This window comes from Oncorhynchus tshawytscha, linkage group LG18 (genome assembly GCF_018296145.1).
Source record: "Oncorhynchus tshawytscha isolate Ot180627B linkage group LG18, Otsh_v2.0, whole genome shotgun sequence".
Taxonomy (NCBI): Eukaryota; Metazoa; Chordata; class Actinopteri; order Salmoniformes; family Salmonidae; genus Oncorhynchus; species Oncorhynchus tshawytscha.
Window position 1 is genome coordinate 2,503,076 of NC_056446.1, and position 18,132 is coordinate 2,521,207.

At 43.8% G+C, this 18,132-nt stretch overlaps 1 protein-coding gene across 3 annotated transcripts in view; it reads right to left on the reverse strand.

Annotated features, from left to right (window-relative positions):
• The window catches only part of LOC112217391 (glutamate receptor ionotropic, kainate 2-like), a 202,341-nt gene extending 185,325 nt beyond the window's left edge, over positions 1-17,016 (reverse strand). For 2 of the 3 annotated variants that reach the window (XR_006079246.1, XR_006079245.1), the window contains exon 1: positions 16,387-17,016. Coding sequence is in view for 1 of the 3 variants with exons in the window: in XM_042300585.1 (XP_042156519.1) it covers positions 16,387-16,501 (115 nt within the window). In the remaining 2 variants the exon portion in view is untranslated. The remainder of the gene's footprint in view (positions 1-16,386) is intronic. The other variant, XM_042300585.1, reaches the window with a different exon arrangement.
• Positions 17,017-18,132: the final 1,116 nt, after the last annotated feature.

Below are 18,132 nucleotides of genomic sequence, written 5' to 3' on the forward strand. Positions count from 1 at the left end.
GAGAAGACTGATCAGAGATGCAGCCAAGAGGCCCATGATCACTCTGGATGAACTGCAGAGATCTACAGCTGAGGTGGGAGACTCTGTCCATAGGACAACAATCAGTCGTATATTGAACAAATCTGGCTTTTATGGAAGAGTGGCAAGAAGAAAGCCATTTCTTAAAGATATCCATAAAAAGTGTTGTTTAAAGTTTGCCACAAGCCACCTGGGAGACACACCAAACATGTGGAAGAAGGTGCTCTGGTCAGATGAAACCAAAATTGAACTTTTTGGCAACAATGCAAAACGTTATGTTTGGCGTAAAAGCAACACAGCTCATCACCCTGAACACACCATCCTCACTGTCAAACATGGTGGTGGCAGCATCATGGTTTGGGCCTGCTTTTCTTCAGCAGGGACAGGGAAGATGGTTAAAATTGATGGGAAGATGGATGGAGCCAAATACAGGACCATTCTGGAAGAAAACCTGATGGAGTCTGCAAAAGACCTGAGACTGGGATGGAGATTTGTCTTCCAACAAGACAATGATCCAAAACATAAAGCAACATCTACAATGGAATGGTTCAAAAATAAACATATCCAGGTGTTAGAATGGCCAAGTCAAAGTCCAGACCTGAATCCAATCAAGAATCTGTGGAAAGAACTGAAAACTGCTGTTCACAAATGCTCTCCATCCAACCTCACTGAGCTCGAGCTGTTTTGCAAGGAGGAATGGGAAAAAATTTCAGTCTCTCGATGTGCAAAACTGATAGAGACATACCCCAAGCGACTTACAGCTGTAATCGCAGCAAAAGGTGGCGCTACAAAGTATTAACTTAAGGGGGCTGAATAATTTTGCACGCCCAATTTTTCCGTTTTAGATTTGTTAAAAAAGTTTGAAATATCCAATAAATGTCGTTCCACTTCATGAGGTCGCAAAGTTCAAGGGGGCCGAATACTTTCGCAAAGCACTGTATGGGTCCAGTGAGTGGTTGGGACGCGGCGATTCAGACGGTTAGCAGGCCTGTGCTAACAAGCTAACAGTTAGTAGGCCGGGGCTAAACAAGGTAGCAGTTAGCGGACCGGGGCTAAACAAGCTAGCAGTTAGCAGGCCGAATTATCAAGCAAGGAGATAGCAAGGGCTAGAAAGTTAGCCTTTGGGGGACGTCGCGATGGGGTGAGTCTGTTTATGCCTCTTCATGCGGTGACATCAATAGACCGGTCGTGGGTCCGGATATTGTAGCCCAGGAGTATGCTTCGGTGGTAGCACAGGAGCTCTGGCCGGGCTAGCTTCAAGCTAAGTCGGTGGAAACGCTAGCCAGTAGTAATCATCCGGGGTTGCGTTTAGCTAGTTAGCTAGTTGTGAAGATCCAGCTGAAAATGTTCCGTTTGCGGTGGGAATCCGGTGGGAATCCGGGAATAAAAAAATAATAGGTCCGTTATGCTCTGGTTAGAGTCGCGTTGTTCGAACTGGCGAGAGCTTTCCGAGCTAAAGGTTAGCTGATGACCGGTTAGCTGAAGACCGCTAGCAATGGTTTGCTGACTGAGCTGGTAGTTAGCTGGCTAGCTTCAGTTGAGGGGTTCCGGATCCGAAGTAAATATAAATACTTTAGACAAAAAAGCAGATCCGCGCTACATTGGGTGAGGCGGGTTGCAGGAGAGTGTTTAGAAATTGAGGTTTAGCAAAATGTTTTAAAAGATATGCGAAGAAAAATATGTAAAAAAACGATATATACAAGGGACACGACACGACAAGACGTCTGACTGCTACGCCATCTTGGATGTAGACCGGGAAGGATCGTCTTGGGGCCGAAGGGTGTAAGAAGCGAAGTACGGAGGAAGTGAAGTGGAACGGGCCTTACTGAAAACCTACCCGCATATCTTTTAAAACATCTGCCTCCCCCGCCGGCACAGGGATCTTCTTTGTGGCGAAGAAGGACAAAACCCTGCACACATGCATCGTCTACCGGGGCCTCGTTGATATCATGGTGAAGACGGCTACCCATGGAGTACCAGGACCTCGGGTAGGTTTTCAGTAAGGCCCGTTCCACTTCACTTCCTCCGTACTTCGCTTCTTACACCCTTCGGCCCCAAGACGATCCTTCCCGCTTTGTGTCTGGCGACGGCACTCAGCTGGGGAATAGGGAAGCAGGTGAGTGAGATGCAGCATTCCCATAACTGGATGTTTGTGCCTGATGCTGTCCACTCCTCTGTCCTGTAGTGGACTCACTCGTCCAGGCTTGCCTGCCACCCAAGCTCCCGTCGAACCCTGGCCTTGGTGCAGCAACACTTTTGGTGGCCTACCATGGTTCCAGACGTCTCCACGTTTGTCGACGCCTTCACGGTCTGTGCGCAGAAGAAGACAACTTGGGAAGCTCCAGCTGGTCTCCTTCAACCACTGCCGTCCCTCTCCGTCCCTGGTCCCTCACCATCCCTGGTCTCACATATCCCTGGACTTCATCACGGGTCTTCCCCTGTCTGATTGCAACACTGCCATCCTGACAGTAGTGGACTGGTTTTTCAAAGCTGCCCACATCATTCCTCTCCCCAAGCAACCCTCTGCCAAAGAGACAGCCCAGCTCATGGTGCAGCACGTCTTTCGGATCCATGGACTCACGGTAGACATGGTCTTCGACCGGGGTCCTCAGTTCTTGTCCCGGTTCTGGAAGGCATTCTGGATGCTCATTGAGTTGTCGGCCAGCCTGTCCTCCGGGTTCAATCAAGACCTGTCAAGACCTGGAGACGACTCTTCACTGCCTTGTCTCCACCCTCCCCACCACCTCGAGCCAGCAACTCGTGTGGGTTGAATACGCCCGCAACACCCTCCCCGGCTCTGCCTCTGGGCTCTCGCCTTTCGAGGTTTCCCTGGTATATCAGCCCCCGCTCTTCCCGGAGAAAGTGGAAGAGGTCGGCATAACCTTGGCCCAGAAGAAAATGGCGCTGACTTAGATGGTCGCCTCACTTCGCGTTCTTAGGAAACTATGCAGTATTTTGTTTTTATGTATTATTTCTTATATTCTTATCCCAGGAAATCTGAATTTTTATTACATAAAGCCGGAAGGAACTAATGGATATAAGAGCAATGTCAATTTACCAACATTACAACCAGGAATACGATCTGATCCCAGTAGACGACCCAAAACAACGGCGCCACAAAACGGTCAGACGGAGCAGCCTTCTGGTCAGGCTCCGTAGACGTGCTCACCGCTCCTTTTTATTTATTTTATTTATTCGTTATTTTACCAGGACTGAGAACACGTTCTCATTTGCAGCAACGACCTGGGGAATAGTTACAGGGGAGAGGAGGGGGATGAATGAACCAATTGTAAACTGGGGATTATTAGGTGACCGTGATGGTTTGAGGGCCAGATTAGGAATTTAGTCAGGACACCGGGGTTAACACCCCTACTCTTACAATAAGTGCCATGGGATCTTTAATGACCTCAGAGAGTCAGGACACCCGTTTAACGTCCCATCCGTCCCGTCCCGCTCCTGAGTATACTACTCGCAATGTCCAGTCTCTGGACAACAAGGTAGACGAAATTCGAGCAAGGGTTGCCTTCCAGGGAGACGTCAGAGATTGTACCATTTCCTGTTTCACAGAAACATGGCTCTCTCGGGATATGTTGTTGGAATCAGTTCAGCCACTGGGCTTCTCGATACATCGCGCCAACAGAGATAAACACCTCTCTGGGAAGAGGAAGGGCGGGAGTGTATGCTTTACGATTAAAGACTCATGGTGTAATCATAACAACATACAGGAACTCAAGTCCTTCCGCTCACCCGACCTAGAATTCCTTACAATCAAATGCCAGACATTTTACCAACCAAGAGAATTCTCGACAGTTATTTTTTAATTATTTTTTTTATTTTACCTTTATTTAACCAGGTAAGCTAGTTGAGAACAAGTTCTCATTTGCAACTGCGACCTGGCCAAGATAAAGAATAGCAGTTCGACACATACAACAACACAGCGTAACACATGGAATGAACAAAACATACAGTCAATAATACAGTAGAAAAAAAAGAAAAAAAAGAAAACAAAGTCTACATACAGAGTGCAAATTAGGTCAAATAAGGGAGTTAAGGCAATAAATAGGCCATGGTGGCAAAGTAATTACAATATGGCAATTAAACACTGGAATGGTAGATGTGCAAAAGATGGATGTGCAAGTAGAGATACTGTGGTGCAAAGGAGCAAGATAAAGAAATACAGTATGGGGATGAGGTAGATAGATGGGCTGTATACAGATGGGCTATGAACAGGTGCAGTGATCTGTGAGCTGCTCTGACAGCTGGTTCTTAAGGCAAAGATAACTGAACTAAATGACTACTACCCTGTAGCACTTACTTCTGTCATCATGAAGTGCTTTGAGAGGCTTTGTCATGGATCATATCACCGCCACCTTACCGGCCACCCTAGACCCACTTCAGTTTGCATTCCACACCAACAGGTCCACAGATGACGCACTCGCCATCACACTGCACACTACCCTATTCCATCTGGACACAAAGAATACCTACGTAAGAATGCTGTCCATTGATTACAGCTCAGAATTCAACACCATAGTTCCCTCCAAGCTCATCATCAAGCTGGAGGACCTGGGTCTCAACCCCGCCCTGTGCAACTGGGTCCTGGCGTTTCTGACGGACCGCCCCCAGGTGGTGAAGGTAGGAAACAACATCTCCACTTTACTGACCCTCAACACTGGGGCCCCACAAGGGTGTGTGCTCAGCCTTCTCCTCTACTCCCTGTTCACCCACGACCGTGTGGCCATGGACGTCTCCAACTCAATCATCAAGTTTGCAGAAGACACAACAGTTCACCCACAACGTCGTTCACCAACAACGCCGAGACAGTCTACAGGGAGGAGGTGAGGGAACTGGGAGTGTGGTGTCAGGAAAACAACCTTTCACTCAACTTCAACAAAACAAAGGAGATGATCGTGGACTTCAGGAAACAGCAGAGGGAGCACCCCCCTATCCACATCGAAGGGACAGCAGTGGAGAAGGTGGAATGTTTAAAGTTCCTGGGGGTACACATCACAGACAAAATGAAATGGTCCACCCACACAGGTTAAGAAGTTGCATCAGCGCCCATAACCCTGACAAAACTTTACAGATACATCCTGTCGGGCTGTATCACAGCCTGGTATGGCAACTGCACCGCCCTCAACCGCAAGGCTCTCCAGAGGGTTGTGCGGTCTGCACAACGCATCACCAGGGGAAAATACCTGCCCTCCATGTCACCTACAGCACCCAATGTCACAGGAAAGCCCAAAAGATCATCAAGGACAATAACCACTATAGCCACTGCCTGTTCACACCGCTATCATCCAGAAGGCAAGTTCACTACCTGCATCAAAGCTGGGACCAAGAGACTGAAAAACAACTTCTATCTCAAGGCCATCAGACTGCTAAACAGCAATCACTAACTCGGAGAGGCTGCTGCCTACATTAAGACCAGATCATTAGTCACTTTAAACAATGGCACTTTAAATAAGGCCACTTTAATATTGTTCACCTGTATTACATTACTCATATCACATGTATATACTGTATTTTATACCATCTACTCCACCTTGCCCATGCCGCTTGGCCATCACTCATCCATATACTTATCTACTAATTCTCATTCACCCCTTTAGATTTGTGTGTATTAGGTACTTGTTGGGGAACTGTTAGATTACTTGTTAGATATTACTGCACTGTCAGAACTAGAAGCACAAGCATTTCGCTACACTCACATTAACATCTCATATATTATGTTCTTTAAAAAAAGGTTTTAAATTCTCCAGTACAGCCAACATTGAAAGCTATCAAATGCTTCTTAATGATGCCCTCTGGTGGTCAAACTAGCACTAACTAGCATTAATGGAAACAATGGCTGACAATTAAAGAACGTGCAATAGAATTCTGCGGCAGCCAGCAAAGGGGGGTTGCAGTTTGACGTAACTTTTAAAGGAAGAACCACTGTAAGCAACAACACGTTCACAGCCCATTTTCCCAAAAGTGAGGTAACAAGTTTATCAACTTTCAAAGCAGAATGACTTTCCCATTGTTCCTCAAATGCAGTGTATGATATACCATTTTGTAGCTCTGAGTCTCTGTTTACATTTAATGTAAAAACAGAATTTCCAATTTGGCTACATAAGACGGAATCAAGGCAGTCGGTCACATATAACTAACCTGTCATTCAAGCAAACTACCTTTTTATGTAATGAGGGAGCTCAATTAATATGGTAATTTAGTTGCTGAATTTGGCATATGCCTTTATCGAAAGCAACACAAAAAACTGTCAAGGTTGACAAATATTCAGTTTATTTGGCACATTAGTGATTCATAAAACATGCTTTTATCCAGAGCAACATACAGAACTACCAGCATGAGACACACGTATACATGAACCATGTAGAAATCAAATATGTGTGTGTGTAGTGTGTGTGTGTGTGTGTGTGTGTGTGTAGGTGTGTGTAGGTGTGTGTGTGTGTGTGTGTGTGTGTAGGTGTGTGTAGTGTGTGTGTGTGTGTAGGTGTGTGTGTGTGTGTGTGTGTGTGTGTGTGTGTGTGTGTGTGTAGGTGTGTGTGTGTGTGTGTGTGTGTGTAGTGTGTGTGTAGGTGTGGTAGGTGTGTGTGTGTGTAGGTGTGTAGGTGTGTGTGTGTGTAGGTGTGTGTGTGTAGGTGTGTGTGTAGGTGTGTGTGTGTGTGTGTAGGTGTGTGTGTGTGTGTGTGTGTGTGTAGGTGTGTGTGTGGTGTGTGTGTGTGTGTAGGTGTGTGTGTGTGTGTGTAGTGTGTGTGTGTGTGTGTGTGTGTGTAGGTGTGTGTAGGTGTGTGTGTGTGTAGGTGTGGGGCAGTAGAGGGACACAGCATCACAGGAGAACTGACCTCTCCGTACACAGACTCCACCAGAAGGACTAGCCAAGCAGGAAATGCTGAACAAGCAGCTATAGTAATGGAGTTGAGGTGAGGAAATTGTATTATTGCTTCTGGTTTCCTCATTAGATTTCTCTCTCTCTCCCCATATCAATTAAAACAGCGGAGAAAACACCATCTCACATCAGCTCTGCTTTTGATCCCAGCTCCTCAAGATTCTTTGTGAAACCGAGATATCCTCCACAACCAGACATTGATATTGCACTCTAACACAGTATTGGCAACAAAAGAGGGGATAAGTAAGATAAACCGACAGTGATAAATATGGCCTTAAAAAGCCAGAAATATAAATAGTCTCCAGGGAAATGACAAACGGTTTCACATAGTCAAACTTTTTCAACGTTGCCTCAAAATGATGAAAGAGCGGTTGAAACATTAACAGGGCCCGCTCGCGGCTGTGGCAAGTCGCTGTCCATGGTGCTGATCTGAGCATTCCCACTTGTAGATCACTTTATCTAGTCGTTCCAGCGGCACAGTATGCCTTGTGGCGCATTTGCACTCTGACCTCGTCCATAGGGAAAATGTTGTGTCTGTACCAACGAGCACGCTGTTGAGCCCTGAAGTCTCAAGATATGGCCATGAATCACCCGCGTAGGCGGAGATCTATCTCCTGTGTATCTCTCCCGAGCTATTGATGAAGGCAAACATGCGCACTTGCCTGCAGAGCCAGCCTCCCTGTCAGACAGTGTGCGAGACCGGAAATCGGTGAGTGTGTGAGGACATATAGGAGAAAGCTGCAGCAGTAACAATAGCACATCCCTGTACCATATTGGCGGCTCATGCAGACCCGGGCTGATTTTTAAACAGGAGCCTCAGGGGGGATTAAGATTGTCAGAGTGTGTTGTCAACATAAAATGAAATACGCTTTGAGGAACAGCATCACTCGAAGGCGGTCTCGCAACCATGCAAACATTGACTGACAAGACACTAGTTATTTAGGCCTATATATGCTATCAGATGATGGTAGGCAACCTTTTTTATCAATGGATCAAAAATGAGTGCCCCGTGTGGGATTGATTGAGCCCCGACTCCCGGGCAATGTTTACATTTATGGCGGAGGACATGTTGGGGGGGGGCTAATATGTACCTAATATGTAACAGGCCTAATATGTACTTCTAAACAGAAGTTTACTGCAAGTCAAGCAACAATCTTTATGCCATTTATATCACAATACACTTTTATCAATTGAATGTAGACACGAATATAATCCAAAATATTTGATTACAATATGCATATTGGACATTTTTTCAAGAAAATGTTATCTAGGATAACATTTACTACTATAGATCAACAATTCCCCCTGGGCCAGTCCATAGAATATATCTAAGAAAAACCACAATTTGGTGAATGCAGATGCTTCTGAAGCTGGGAAAAAAGAGTTGGCGTGTGGGAAGAATCTGACTTTTGGGAAATGGAAGTTGGAAGACTACCAAATGCCAAATGACTATTAAGACCCAATCACCATCTCTTCAAAGTAACTTACTAAATATAGTCCGGTTTGGAACATTCTCTATGAAATTGGCTTTTTTTACATTATGTGTAATTCAATGTAGTAAGCTTTCAAATGGTAGATGTATCTCCATTTAAAGTAGTTAAAAGTCATACAAAAAATGTATTCAAGTAGTATGATAAACATAATAAAATATTTGAGTTTTTGAAAATCTTTTTTTAAGCTGTATATACACAGTACCAGTCAAAAGCTTGGACACACCTACTCATTCAAGGGTTTTTTATTTGTATCATTTCTTTTACATTGTATATTGTAGAATAATAGTGAAGACATTAAAACTCTGAAATAACACATATGGAATAATGTATAAAGCAAAAAAGTGTGAAACAAGTCTAAATATATTTTATATTGGAGACAACTGTAAATGCTTCACTTAGTGCAAGTAACATACACATCTCAACGTCAACTGTTCAGAGACTGCAAGAATCAGGCCTTTGTGGTCGAATTGCTGCAAAGAAACCACAACTAAAGGACACCAATAATAAGAAGAGACTTGCTTGGGCCAAGAAACATGAGCAATGGACATTAGACTGGTAGAAATCTGTCCTTTGGTCTGTTGAGTCCAAATTTGAGATTGATGCTTCCAACTGCCATGTCTTTGTGAGACAGAGTAAGTGAACCAACGATCTCCTCATGTGTGGTTCCCACCATGAAGCATGGAGGAGGAGGTGTGATGGTGTAGGGGTGCTTTACAGGTGACACTGTCTGATTTATTTAGAAATCAAGGCACACTTCATTTAACCAGCATAGCTACCACAGCATTCTGCAGGGATACGCCATCCCATCTGGTTTGGGTTTAGTGGGATTATCATTTGTTTTTCAACAGGACAATGACCCAACACACCTCCAATTAGAGTGATTGAGTGCTGCATCAGATGACCTGGCCTACACAATCAGCTGACTTTAGCCCAATTATGATGGTTTGGGATGAGTTGGACCACAGAGTGAAGGAAAAACAGCCAACAAGTGCGACGTAACGACATGCTCTGAGAGTCAGGAAGTTCAGGGAGTGAGTGTTTTAATAAATAAACAGAACATAAAACATATGTCATTCCCACCGAAACAAAAAGATAAATACACTCCATGAAGCTTCCCTTAGTTGAGCCATTATTCTGTAACAACGTGCACTGAGAGTCGGGAAGCAAGTTCAGGGAGTGAGTGTTTTAATAAATAAACAAAATAATAATACAAAATAAGAAACACGGACAACGCACAGACATGAAACAGAAACAATAACGCCTGGGGAAGGAACCAAAGGGAGTGACATATATAGGGAAGGTAATCAGGGCAGTGATGGAGTCCAGGTGAGTCTGATGACGCGCAGGTGCGCGTAAAGTTGGTGACAAGTGTGCGCCATAATGAGCACACGTTACGATAAAATATATTTGGATTAAATGTGGAAGACACATTTAAGTTGTTGGCATTCAGTTGTATAGTCCCTATTTTGATATGTTTAACACTTTTTTTGGTTACGAAATGTTGTATTTGTATTTATTATGGATCCCCATTACTACTCTTCCTGGGGTCCAGCAAAATGAAGGCAGTTATACAATTTTAGAAACATTACAATACATTCACAGACCCTGTGCCCTCAGGCCCCTACTCCACCTCTACCACATACATACAGTACAAAATCAATTGGTACGCTTGGGTATAGTGTGTACACTACATGATTCCATATGTGTTATTTCATAGTTTTGATGTCTTCACTATTATTCCACAATGTAGAAAATAGTACAAATAAAGAAAAACTCTTGAAACAGTAGGTGTGTCCAAACTTCTGACAGATACTGGTCCAAAATACCAACAAATCTCAAAATGGATAGGTAGATACAAAAATGTCATTTCAGCCTGTGGTGCCTGGACTTAAGGGGAACCCCAAAGCAATTGATAGCTATTATAAACAATGGCTCTGGAGCTTTTGGTCGGCTAGTTGCTGTGTTCATTTAGCCTTTATTTTAATTGAATTGTATGAAAGACAATTATGACCAATAACAGGATTAAGCTTCCTTTCTCTAAATTGAACCTTACCCTGTCGAGTGACGGAATCTCATACATCCCTGGTACTATAAGCCTAACCAACATCCTACAATAGTATTAATATAATGTTTGATTTGATTTGGTGCTCTGCCTCAAGCTGTTTCATATAGATATGGAGTATCTGGACTAAACAGGTTTACATAGGCCCATGACTGAGTAAGCAAAATAAGGGAATCCAACCATTCATCTCATGTTATTCCACCAACCCTCTGTTTCTCAGTGTAAGGGCACGTATACAGACCATTCAGGGAATATGCTTGTTTGCTTGACTGCAAGGTCATGCAAAAGCCTGCAATTTCATAATTTGGAGGAAAAGCATGTGATTAAAATGTCCATTTCAATCTGTAATGTACAGTGGGGCAAAAAAAGTATTTAGTCAGCGTCCAATTGTGCAAGTTCTCCCACTTAAAAAGACGAGAGAGGCCTGTAATTTTCATCATAGGTACACTTCAACTATGACAGACAAAATGAGAAGAAAATTCAGAAAATCACATTGTAGGATTTTTTATGAATTTATTTGCAAATTATGGTGGAAAATAAGTATTTGGTCACCTACAAACAAGCAAGATTTCTGGCTCTCACAGACCTGTAACTTCTTTAAGAGGCTCCTCTGTCCTCCACTCGTTACCTGTATTAATGGCACCTGTTTGAACTTGTTATCAGTATAAAAGACACCTGTCCACAACCTCAAACAGTCACACTCCAAACTCCACTATGGCCATGACCAAAGAGCTGTCAAAGGACACCAGAAACCAAATTGTAGACCTGTACCAGGCTGGGAAGACTGAATCTGCAATAGGTAAGCAGCTTGGTTTGAAGAAATCAACTGTGGGAGCAATTATTAGGAAATGGAAAACATACAAGACCACTGATAATCTCCCTCGATCTGGGGCTACACGCAAGATCTCACCCCGTGGGGTCAAAATGAAGAAGAACGGTGAGCAAAAATCCCAGAACCACACAGGGGGACCTAGTGAATGACCTGCAGAGAGCTGGGACTAAAGTAACAAAGCCTACCATCAGTAACACACTACGCCGCCAGGGACTCAAATCCTGCAGTGCCAGACGTGTCTCCCTGCTTAAGCCAGTACATGTCCAGGCCCGTCTGAAGTTTGCTAGAGAGCATTTGGATGATCCAGAAGAAGATTGGGAGAATGTCATATGGTCAGATCAAACCAAAACATAACTTTTTGGTAAAAACTCAACTCGTCGTGTTTGGAGGACAAAGAATGCTGAGTTGCATCCATACCTACTGTGAAGCATGGGGGTGGAAACATCATGCTTTGGGGCTGTTTTTCTGCAAAGGACCAGGATGACTGATCCGTGTAAAGGAAAGAATGAATGGGGCCATGTATCGTGAGATTTTGAGTGAAAACCTCCTTCCATCAGCAAGGGCATTGAAGATGAAACGTGGCTGGGTCTTTCAGCATGACAATGATCCCAAACACACCGCCCGGGCAACGAAGGAGTGGCTTCGTAAGAAGCATTTCAAGGTCCTGGAGTGGCCTAGCCAGTCTCCAGATCTCAACCCCATAGAAAATCTTTGGAGGGAGTTAAAAGTCTGTGTTGCCCAGCAACAGCCCCAAAACATCACTGCTCTAGAGGAGATCTGCATGGAGGAATGGGCCAAAATACCAGCAACAGTGTGTGAAAACCTTGTGAAGACTTACAGAAAACGTTTTGACCTCTGTCATTGCCAACAAAGGGTACATAACAAAGTATTGAGATAAACTTTTGTTATTGACCAAAAACTTATTTTCCACCATCATTTGCAAATAAATTCATAAAAAATGCTACAATGTAATTTTCTGGATTTGTTTTCTTCTCATTTTGTCTGTCATAGTTAAAGTGTACCTATGATGAAAATTACAGGCCTCTCATCTTTTTAAGTGGGAGAACTTGCACATTTGGTGGCTGACTAAATACTTTTTTGCCCCACTGTTTCTCATTGTCCTTCAAATTAATGTGTAGGTATCCAAATCACCATATCCCTCCTCTTTGAAGAAAGGGTCAACACAGTGTGCCACTGACAAAGGATCAAACCAACATACACTGCCATTCAAAAGTTTGGGGTCACTTAGAAATGTCCTTGTTTTTGAAAGAGAAGCAAAAAAATATGTCCATTAAAATAACATAAAGTTGATCAGAAATACAGTGTAGACATTGTTAATGTTGTAAATGACTACTGTAGCTGGAATCGGCAGATTTTTTAATAGAATATCTACATAGGCGTACAGAGGCCCATAATCAGCAACCGTCACTCATGTGTTCCAATGGCACATTGTGTTAGCTAATCCAAGTTTAGAATTTTTAAAGGCTAACTGATCATTAGATAGCCATTTTGCAATTATGTTTGCAAAGCTGAAAACTGTTTGTTCTGATTAAAGAATCAATTAAACGGGACATCTTTAGAGAAGTTGAGTATCTGGAGAATCAGCATTTGTGGGTTCGATTACAGATTCAAAATGGCCAGAGACAAATAACTTTCTTCTGAAACTCGTCAGTCTATTCTTGTTCTGAGAAATGAAGGCTATTCCATATGAGAAATTGCCAAGAAACTGAAGATCTCATACAATGCTGTGTGCTACTCCCTTCACAGAACATCACAAACTGGCTCTAATCAGAATAGAGAAGAGTGGGAGGCCCCTGTGCACAACCGAGCAAGAGGACAAGTACACTGCTCAAAAAAATAAAGGGAACACTAAAATAACACATCCTAGATCTGAATGAATGAAATATTAAATACTTTTTTCTTTACATAATTGAATGTGCTGACAACAAAATCACACAAAAATTATCAATGGAAATCAAATTTATCAACCCATGGAGGTCTAGATTTGGATTCACACTCAAAATTAAAGTGGAAAACCACACTACAGGCTGATCCAACTTTGATGTAATGTCCTTAAAACAAGTTAAAATCAGGCTCAGTAGTGTGTGTGGCCTCCACGTGCCTGTATGACCTCCCTACAACGCCTGGGCATGCTCCTGATGAGGTGGCGGATGGTCTCCTGAGGGATCTCCTCCCAGACCTGGACTAAAGCATCCGCCAACTCCTGGACAGTCTGTGGTGCAACGTGGCGTTGGTGGATGGAGCGAGACATGATGTCCCAGATGTGCTCAATTGGATTCAGGTCTGAGGAACGTGCGGGCCAGTCCATAGCATCAATGCCTTCCTCTTGCATGAACTGCTGACACACTCCAACCACATGAGGTCTAGCATTGTCTTGCATTAGGAGGAACCCAGGGCCAACCGCACCAGCATATGGTCTCACAAGGGGTCTGAGGATCTCATCTCGGTACCTAATGGCAGTCAGGCTACCTCTGGCGAGCACATGGAGGGCTGTGCGGCCCCCCAAAGAAATGCCAACCCACACCATGACTGACCCACCGCCAAACCGGTCATGCTGGAGGATGTTGCAGGCAGCAGAACGTTCTCCACGGTGTCTCCAGACTCTGTCACGTCTGTCACGTGCTCAGTGTGAACCTGCTTTCATCTGTGAATAGCACAGGGCGCCAGTGGCGAATTTGCCAATCTTGGTGTTATCTGGCAAATGCCAAACGTCCTGCACGGTGTTGGGCTTACAGCCCAACCCGCACCTGTGGACGTCGGGCCCTCATACCACCCTCATGGAGACTTTTTCTGACCGTTTGAGCAGACACATGGACATTTGTGGCCTGCTGGAGGTCATTTTGCAGGGCTCTGGCAGTGCTCCTCCTGCTCCTCCTTGCATAAAGGCGGAGGTAGTGGTCCTGCTGCTGGGTTGTTGCCCTCTTACGGCCTCCTTCACGTCTCCTGATGTACTGGCCTGTCTCCTGGTAGCGCCTCCATGCTCTGGACACTACGCTGACAGACACAGCAAACCTTCTTGCCACAGCTTGCATTGATGTGCCATCCTGGATGAGCTGCACTACCTGAGCCACGTGTGTGGGTTGTAGACTCCGTCTCATGCTACCACTAGAGTGAAAGCACCGCCAGCATTCAAAAGTGACCAAAACATCAGCCAGGAAGCATAGGAACTGAGAAGTGGTCTGGTCACCACCTGCAGAACCACTCCTTTATTGGGGGTGTCTTGCTAAATGCCTACAATTTCCACCTGTTGTCTATTCCATTTGCACAACAGCATGTGAAATGTATTGTCAATCAGTGTTGCTTCCTAAGTGGACAGTTTGATTTCACAGAAGTGTGATTGACTTGGAGTTACATTGTGTTGTTTAAGTGTTCCCTTTATTTTTTTGAGCAGTGTACATTTGTGTCTAGTTTGAGAAACAGACACCTCACAAGTCCTCAACTGGCAGTTTCATTAAATAGTACCTCTCAAAACACCAGTCTCAACGTCAACAGTGAAGAGGCGACTCCGGGATGCTGGCCTTCTAGGCAGAGTTTCTCTGTCCAGTGTTTGTGTTCTTTTGCCCATCTTAATCTTTTATTTTTATTGGCCAGTCAGAGATATGGCTTTTTCTTTGCAACTCTGCCTTGAAGGCTAGTCTGTTTCTCAAACTAAATACTCTAATGTACTTGTCCTCTTGCTCAGTTATGCACCGGGGCCTCCCACTCCTCTTTATATTCTGGTTAGTGCCCGTTTGCACTGTTCTGTGGAGGGAGTAGTACACAGCGTTGTACGAGATCTTCAGTTTCTTGGCAATTTCTCACATGGAATAGCCTGCGTTTCTCAGAACAAGAATAGACTGATGAGTTTCAGAAGAAAGTTTATTATTTCTGGCCATTTTGAGCCTGTAATCAAACCCATAATGCTGATGCTCCAGATACTCAACTACTCTAAAGATGGACAGTTTTATTGCTTCTTTAATCAGAACAGTTTTCAGCTGTGCTAACATACTTGCAAAAGGGTTTTCAAATAATTAATTAGCATTTTATAATGATAAACTTGGATTAGCTAACACAACGTGCCATTGGAACAGGAGTGAGAATATTCCATTAAAAATCCAGCTACAATTGTCTACATTGTATTTCTGATCAATTTTATGTTATTTTGAAGGACAAACATTTGTTTTGTTTTTTCAAAAACAAGAACATTTTTAAGTGACTGAAACTTCTGAACGGTACATGAAGAGCAAACAGGGTTCCCTGAACCATTGAATGCTATGAATAGATAGCCTACACTGTAATGGAAAGCAGTCATTTATTCAGTTATTTTAGTTATCACTAAAAGTCAAAAACAACTCAAACGTTTTACAGCATCATATTGTAAATGATGGTGCATTGTGGGAAAATGTCTGTATTTCGAATGGTACAGTAATTCTACCCCACAGAATACAATAACATATACTGTATCTTTTTGAGTGCCGAAAACCTTTTGACAACTAGTGGGTAAATGGAATTGTTGTTTCTGTCTCATTGCATATTTTGAGACGTGCCTTGTAAAAGGCCACATGTGTTGCACCCCTGAGGGGGAATGCTATACCAATTTAACTTTCATGTGGTTATAGAGCCCCATCAATTTAAAATGGATAGGCTACAGATTGGAGTGGCAGCTAGTCTTAAACCTTAAATTGTTGTTTTTTGATGTTCTTTTGGTATGTTTTGCCCTGTAGTTGCTGCCAGTTTGAAAGCCTTTGTTAAGGCCTCTAGAAATGCAAGTGATATAGAACACCAAATATTAATCAAAATGCTGTAATGTGTAAACAGTTAGCAGCCAATCTGCTTGCACAAACCCCTTGTAATTGGAGTAAAATACTGAGAAATACAAACCCATCGCCTCCATGAAATATAATTAATTCCGATAACAGTAGCATTTACTTCCCCCCCCCCATTTTTTACAGTATAATACAGGCTTACGTGCTTGATACCATATTCACCGAACTGCATGTAAATTACTGTCAAATTCAGGGTAACCCCTTTACAGTGTATGAGAGGTTCACAAATACTTGTCTCCTCTACAAACAACAAAGTATCTTACCAAATCTTAAAACATGTGGCATCCCGCGAGAGTATCCAAGAAACAGCAGCAGAAGCAGCAGCCTGAGGTTGAACCTGAAAACGAGACTAGTTATCAGCAGGGAAGTAATCTTCATGTTGTTTGTAAAATGCACAGTGGTGATCCCCCGTACGCGTTTGAGTCCCCCGGAATTCTGTTTACAGTCGTTCGGCAGGGTGACGGCAGCCCAGTCGCAGGATCACGGCATGGTCACTCGAGCTTCCCCTAAACCCATTAGCAGTCCCGGCCTGATTTCCGACTTGACTAAGCCAAGAAAATATCCTCCGGTTCACGAGACGGCGGGACATCCATGTCGGGCGGTACAAATCCGGTAGGGGCTCATACATGGGCTGGCGCCTGGCTCAGGTGAGACACGAGGAGTCGGATATCCACACGGGAGGTGTGTCTGTAGAGGAGCAGAGAGCGCCAAGCAGAGCAGAATCGCGATAGCAGCCTATGAGGCATTTATGGTTGCATACGCTCCCATTATACTGCACTGCTGCACAGCCTCTGACGTTGAGCCAAGGTTAGTTCGAGCGCGCGAGCCAGATAGAGAGAGTCTACAGAAGAGGAAGGGTGAGAGAGAGAGAGAGAGCGAGAGAGAGAGAGTGAATGTGAGTGTGTGCGTGTGCGTGCTTGCGTGTGAAAGAGATATTGTCACAGGTTCCGCCGAAAACCGTGTGCCACAGAACCCTATCTGCATCCCAAAGGAGCTGCTATTTTACAACAGCATGATTTCCTTCGGCTAATTTCATCCACCCACACGTTGTAATTATGTAACGCGTGTGCTGCGCGTTTTACATCGCTCTGCAAGTAGCCACACAAACCAAAACTGTTCCACCAGATCTTAAACAGTGTAATGATGTGACTGCGAGACATTACTGGTGGATTTTGCGGCTCCGCAACAGTTTACCCATTCATAAAAATAATTGCATTGCTTTGTTATAGCCTATTCATATGCTGGAGAGTAACAATTCCACATACACCATTACGTTTTACAATGAATACCCTAATTTTACTCACAGATTGTCCCAATTTGCGACTAAATCAATTGGATCGTCATGTATTATGTCTATTTTTTCTCATCAGTAAATGAAAGTTGTGATATTGAATAATAAACATAGTACTTTTAAAGCACAAGCAGTTGAGCATTGTTGTTTGAAGAGAAGTGGAGAAAAAAGCTGGCGGCCCCTTGACTAGTAATTTCAGCTCCACTCGCTGTCCCTCTGCGAATTTCAGCACCATGGACAGCGCCGCACTGAACCAGGTTTGGTGGCGGGCTCTGTAACAAGGGCAATCCGACGTTTACACTGGCAACGCAGCATTTACGTAATATGGCCTCCGCAGAAGTCAGGACATTCATACTTCTTGATAATTGTATGTTTTATTGTACAAACTTGAGAGGGGGAAGACTTGAGAGAATTGTGAGAGTTGAAATTGGCAGAGAGGAGCAGGTCCATAACACAGCTATCGATATTACGTGCTCGGAGGCACGAATATTTAACCAATATGCAAATAACTTCACTTTAGACTTCAAAGCCTTCGCTCCGTGTGTATTAACCATGTCACAACCGACTCCAGCAATAGAAAGCCAAAGCCTTAAGCACTAACGGCAAATAGAGATACATCCCTGACAACCGATTACAATCTGTGTAGATATAGAAACTCAATAATTGCTAAGTGTTCATGGTTTACTGTGTATTTCAAGTATCACGTTTCTATGTGAGT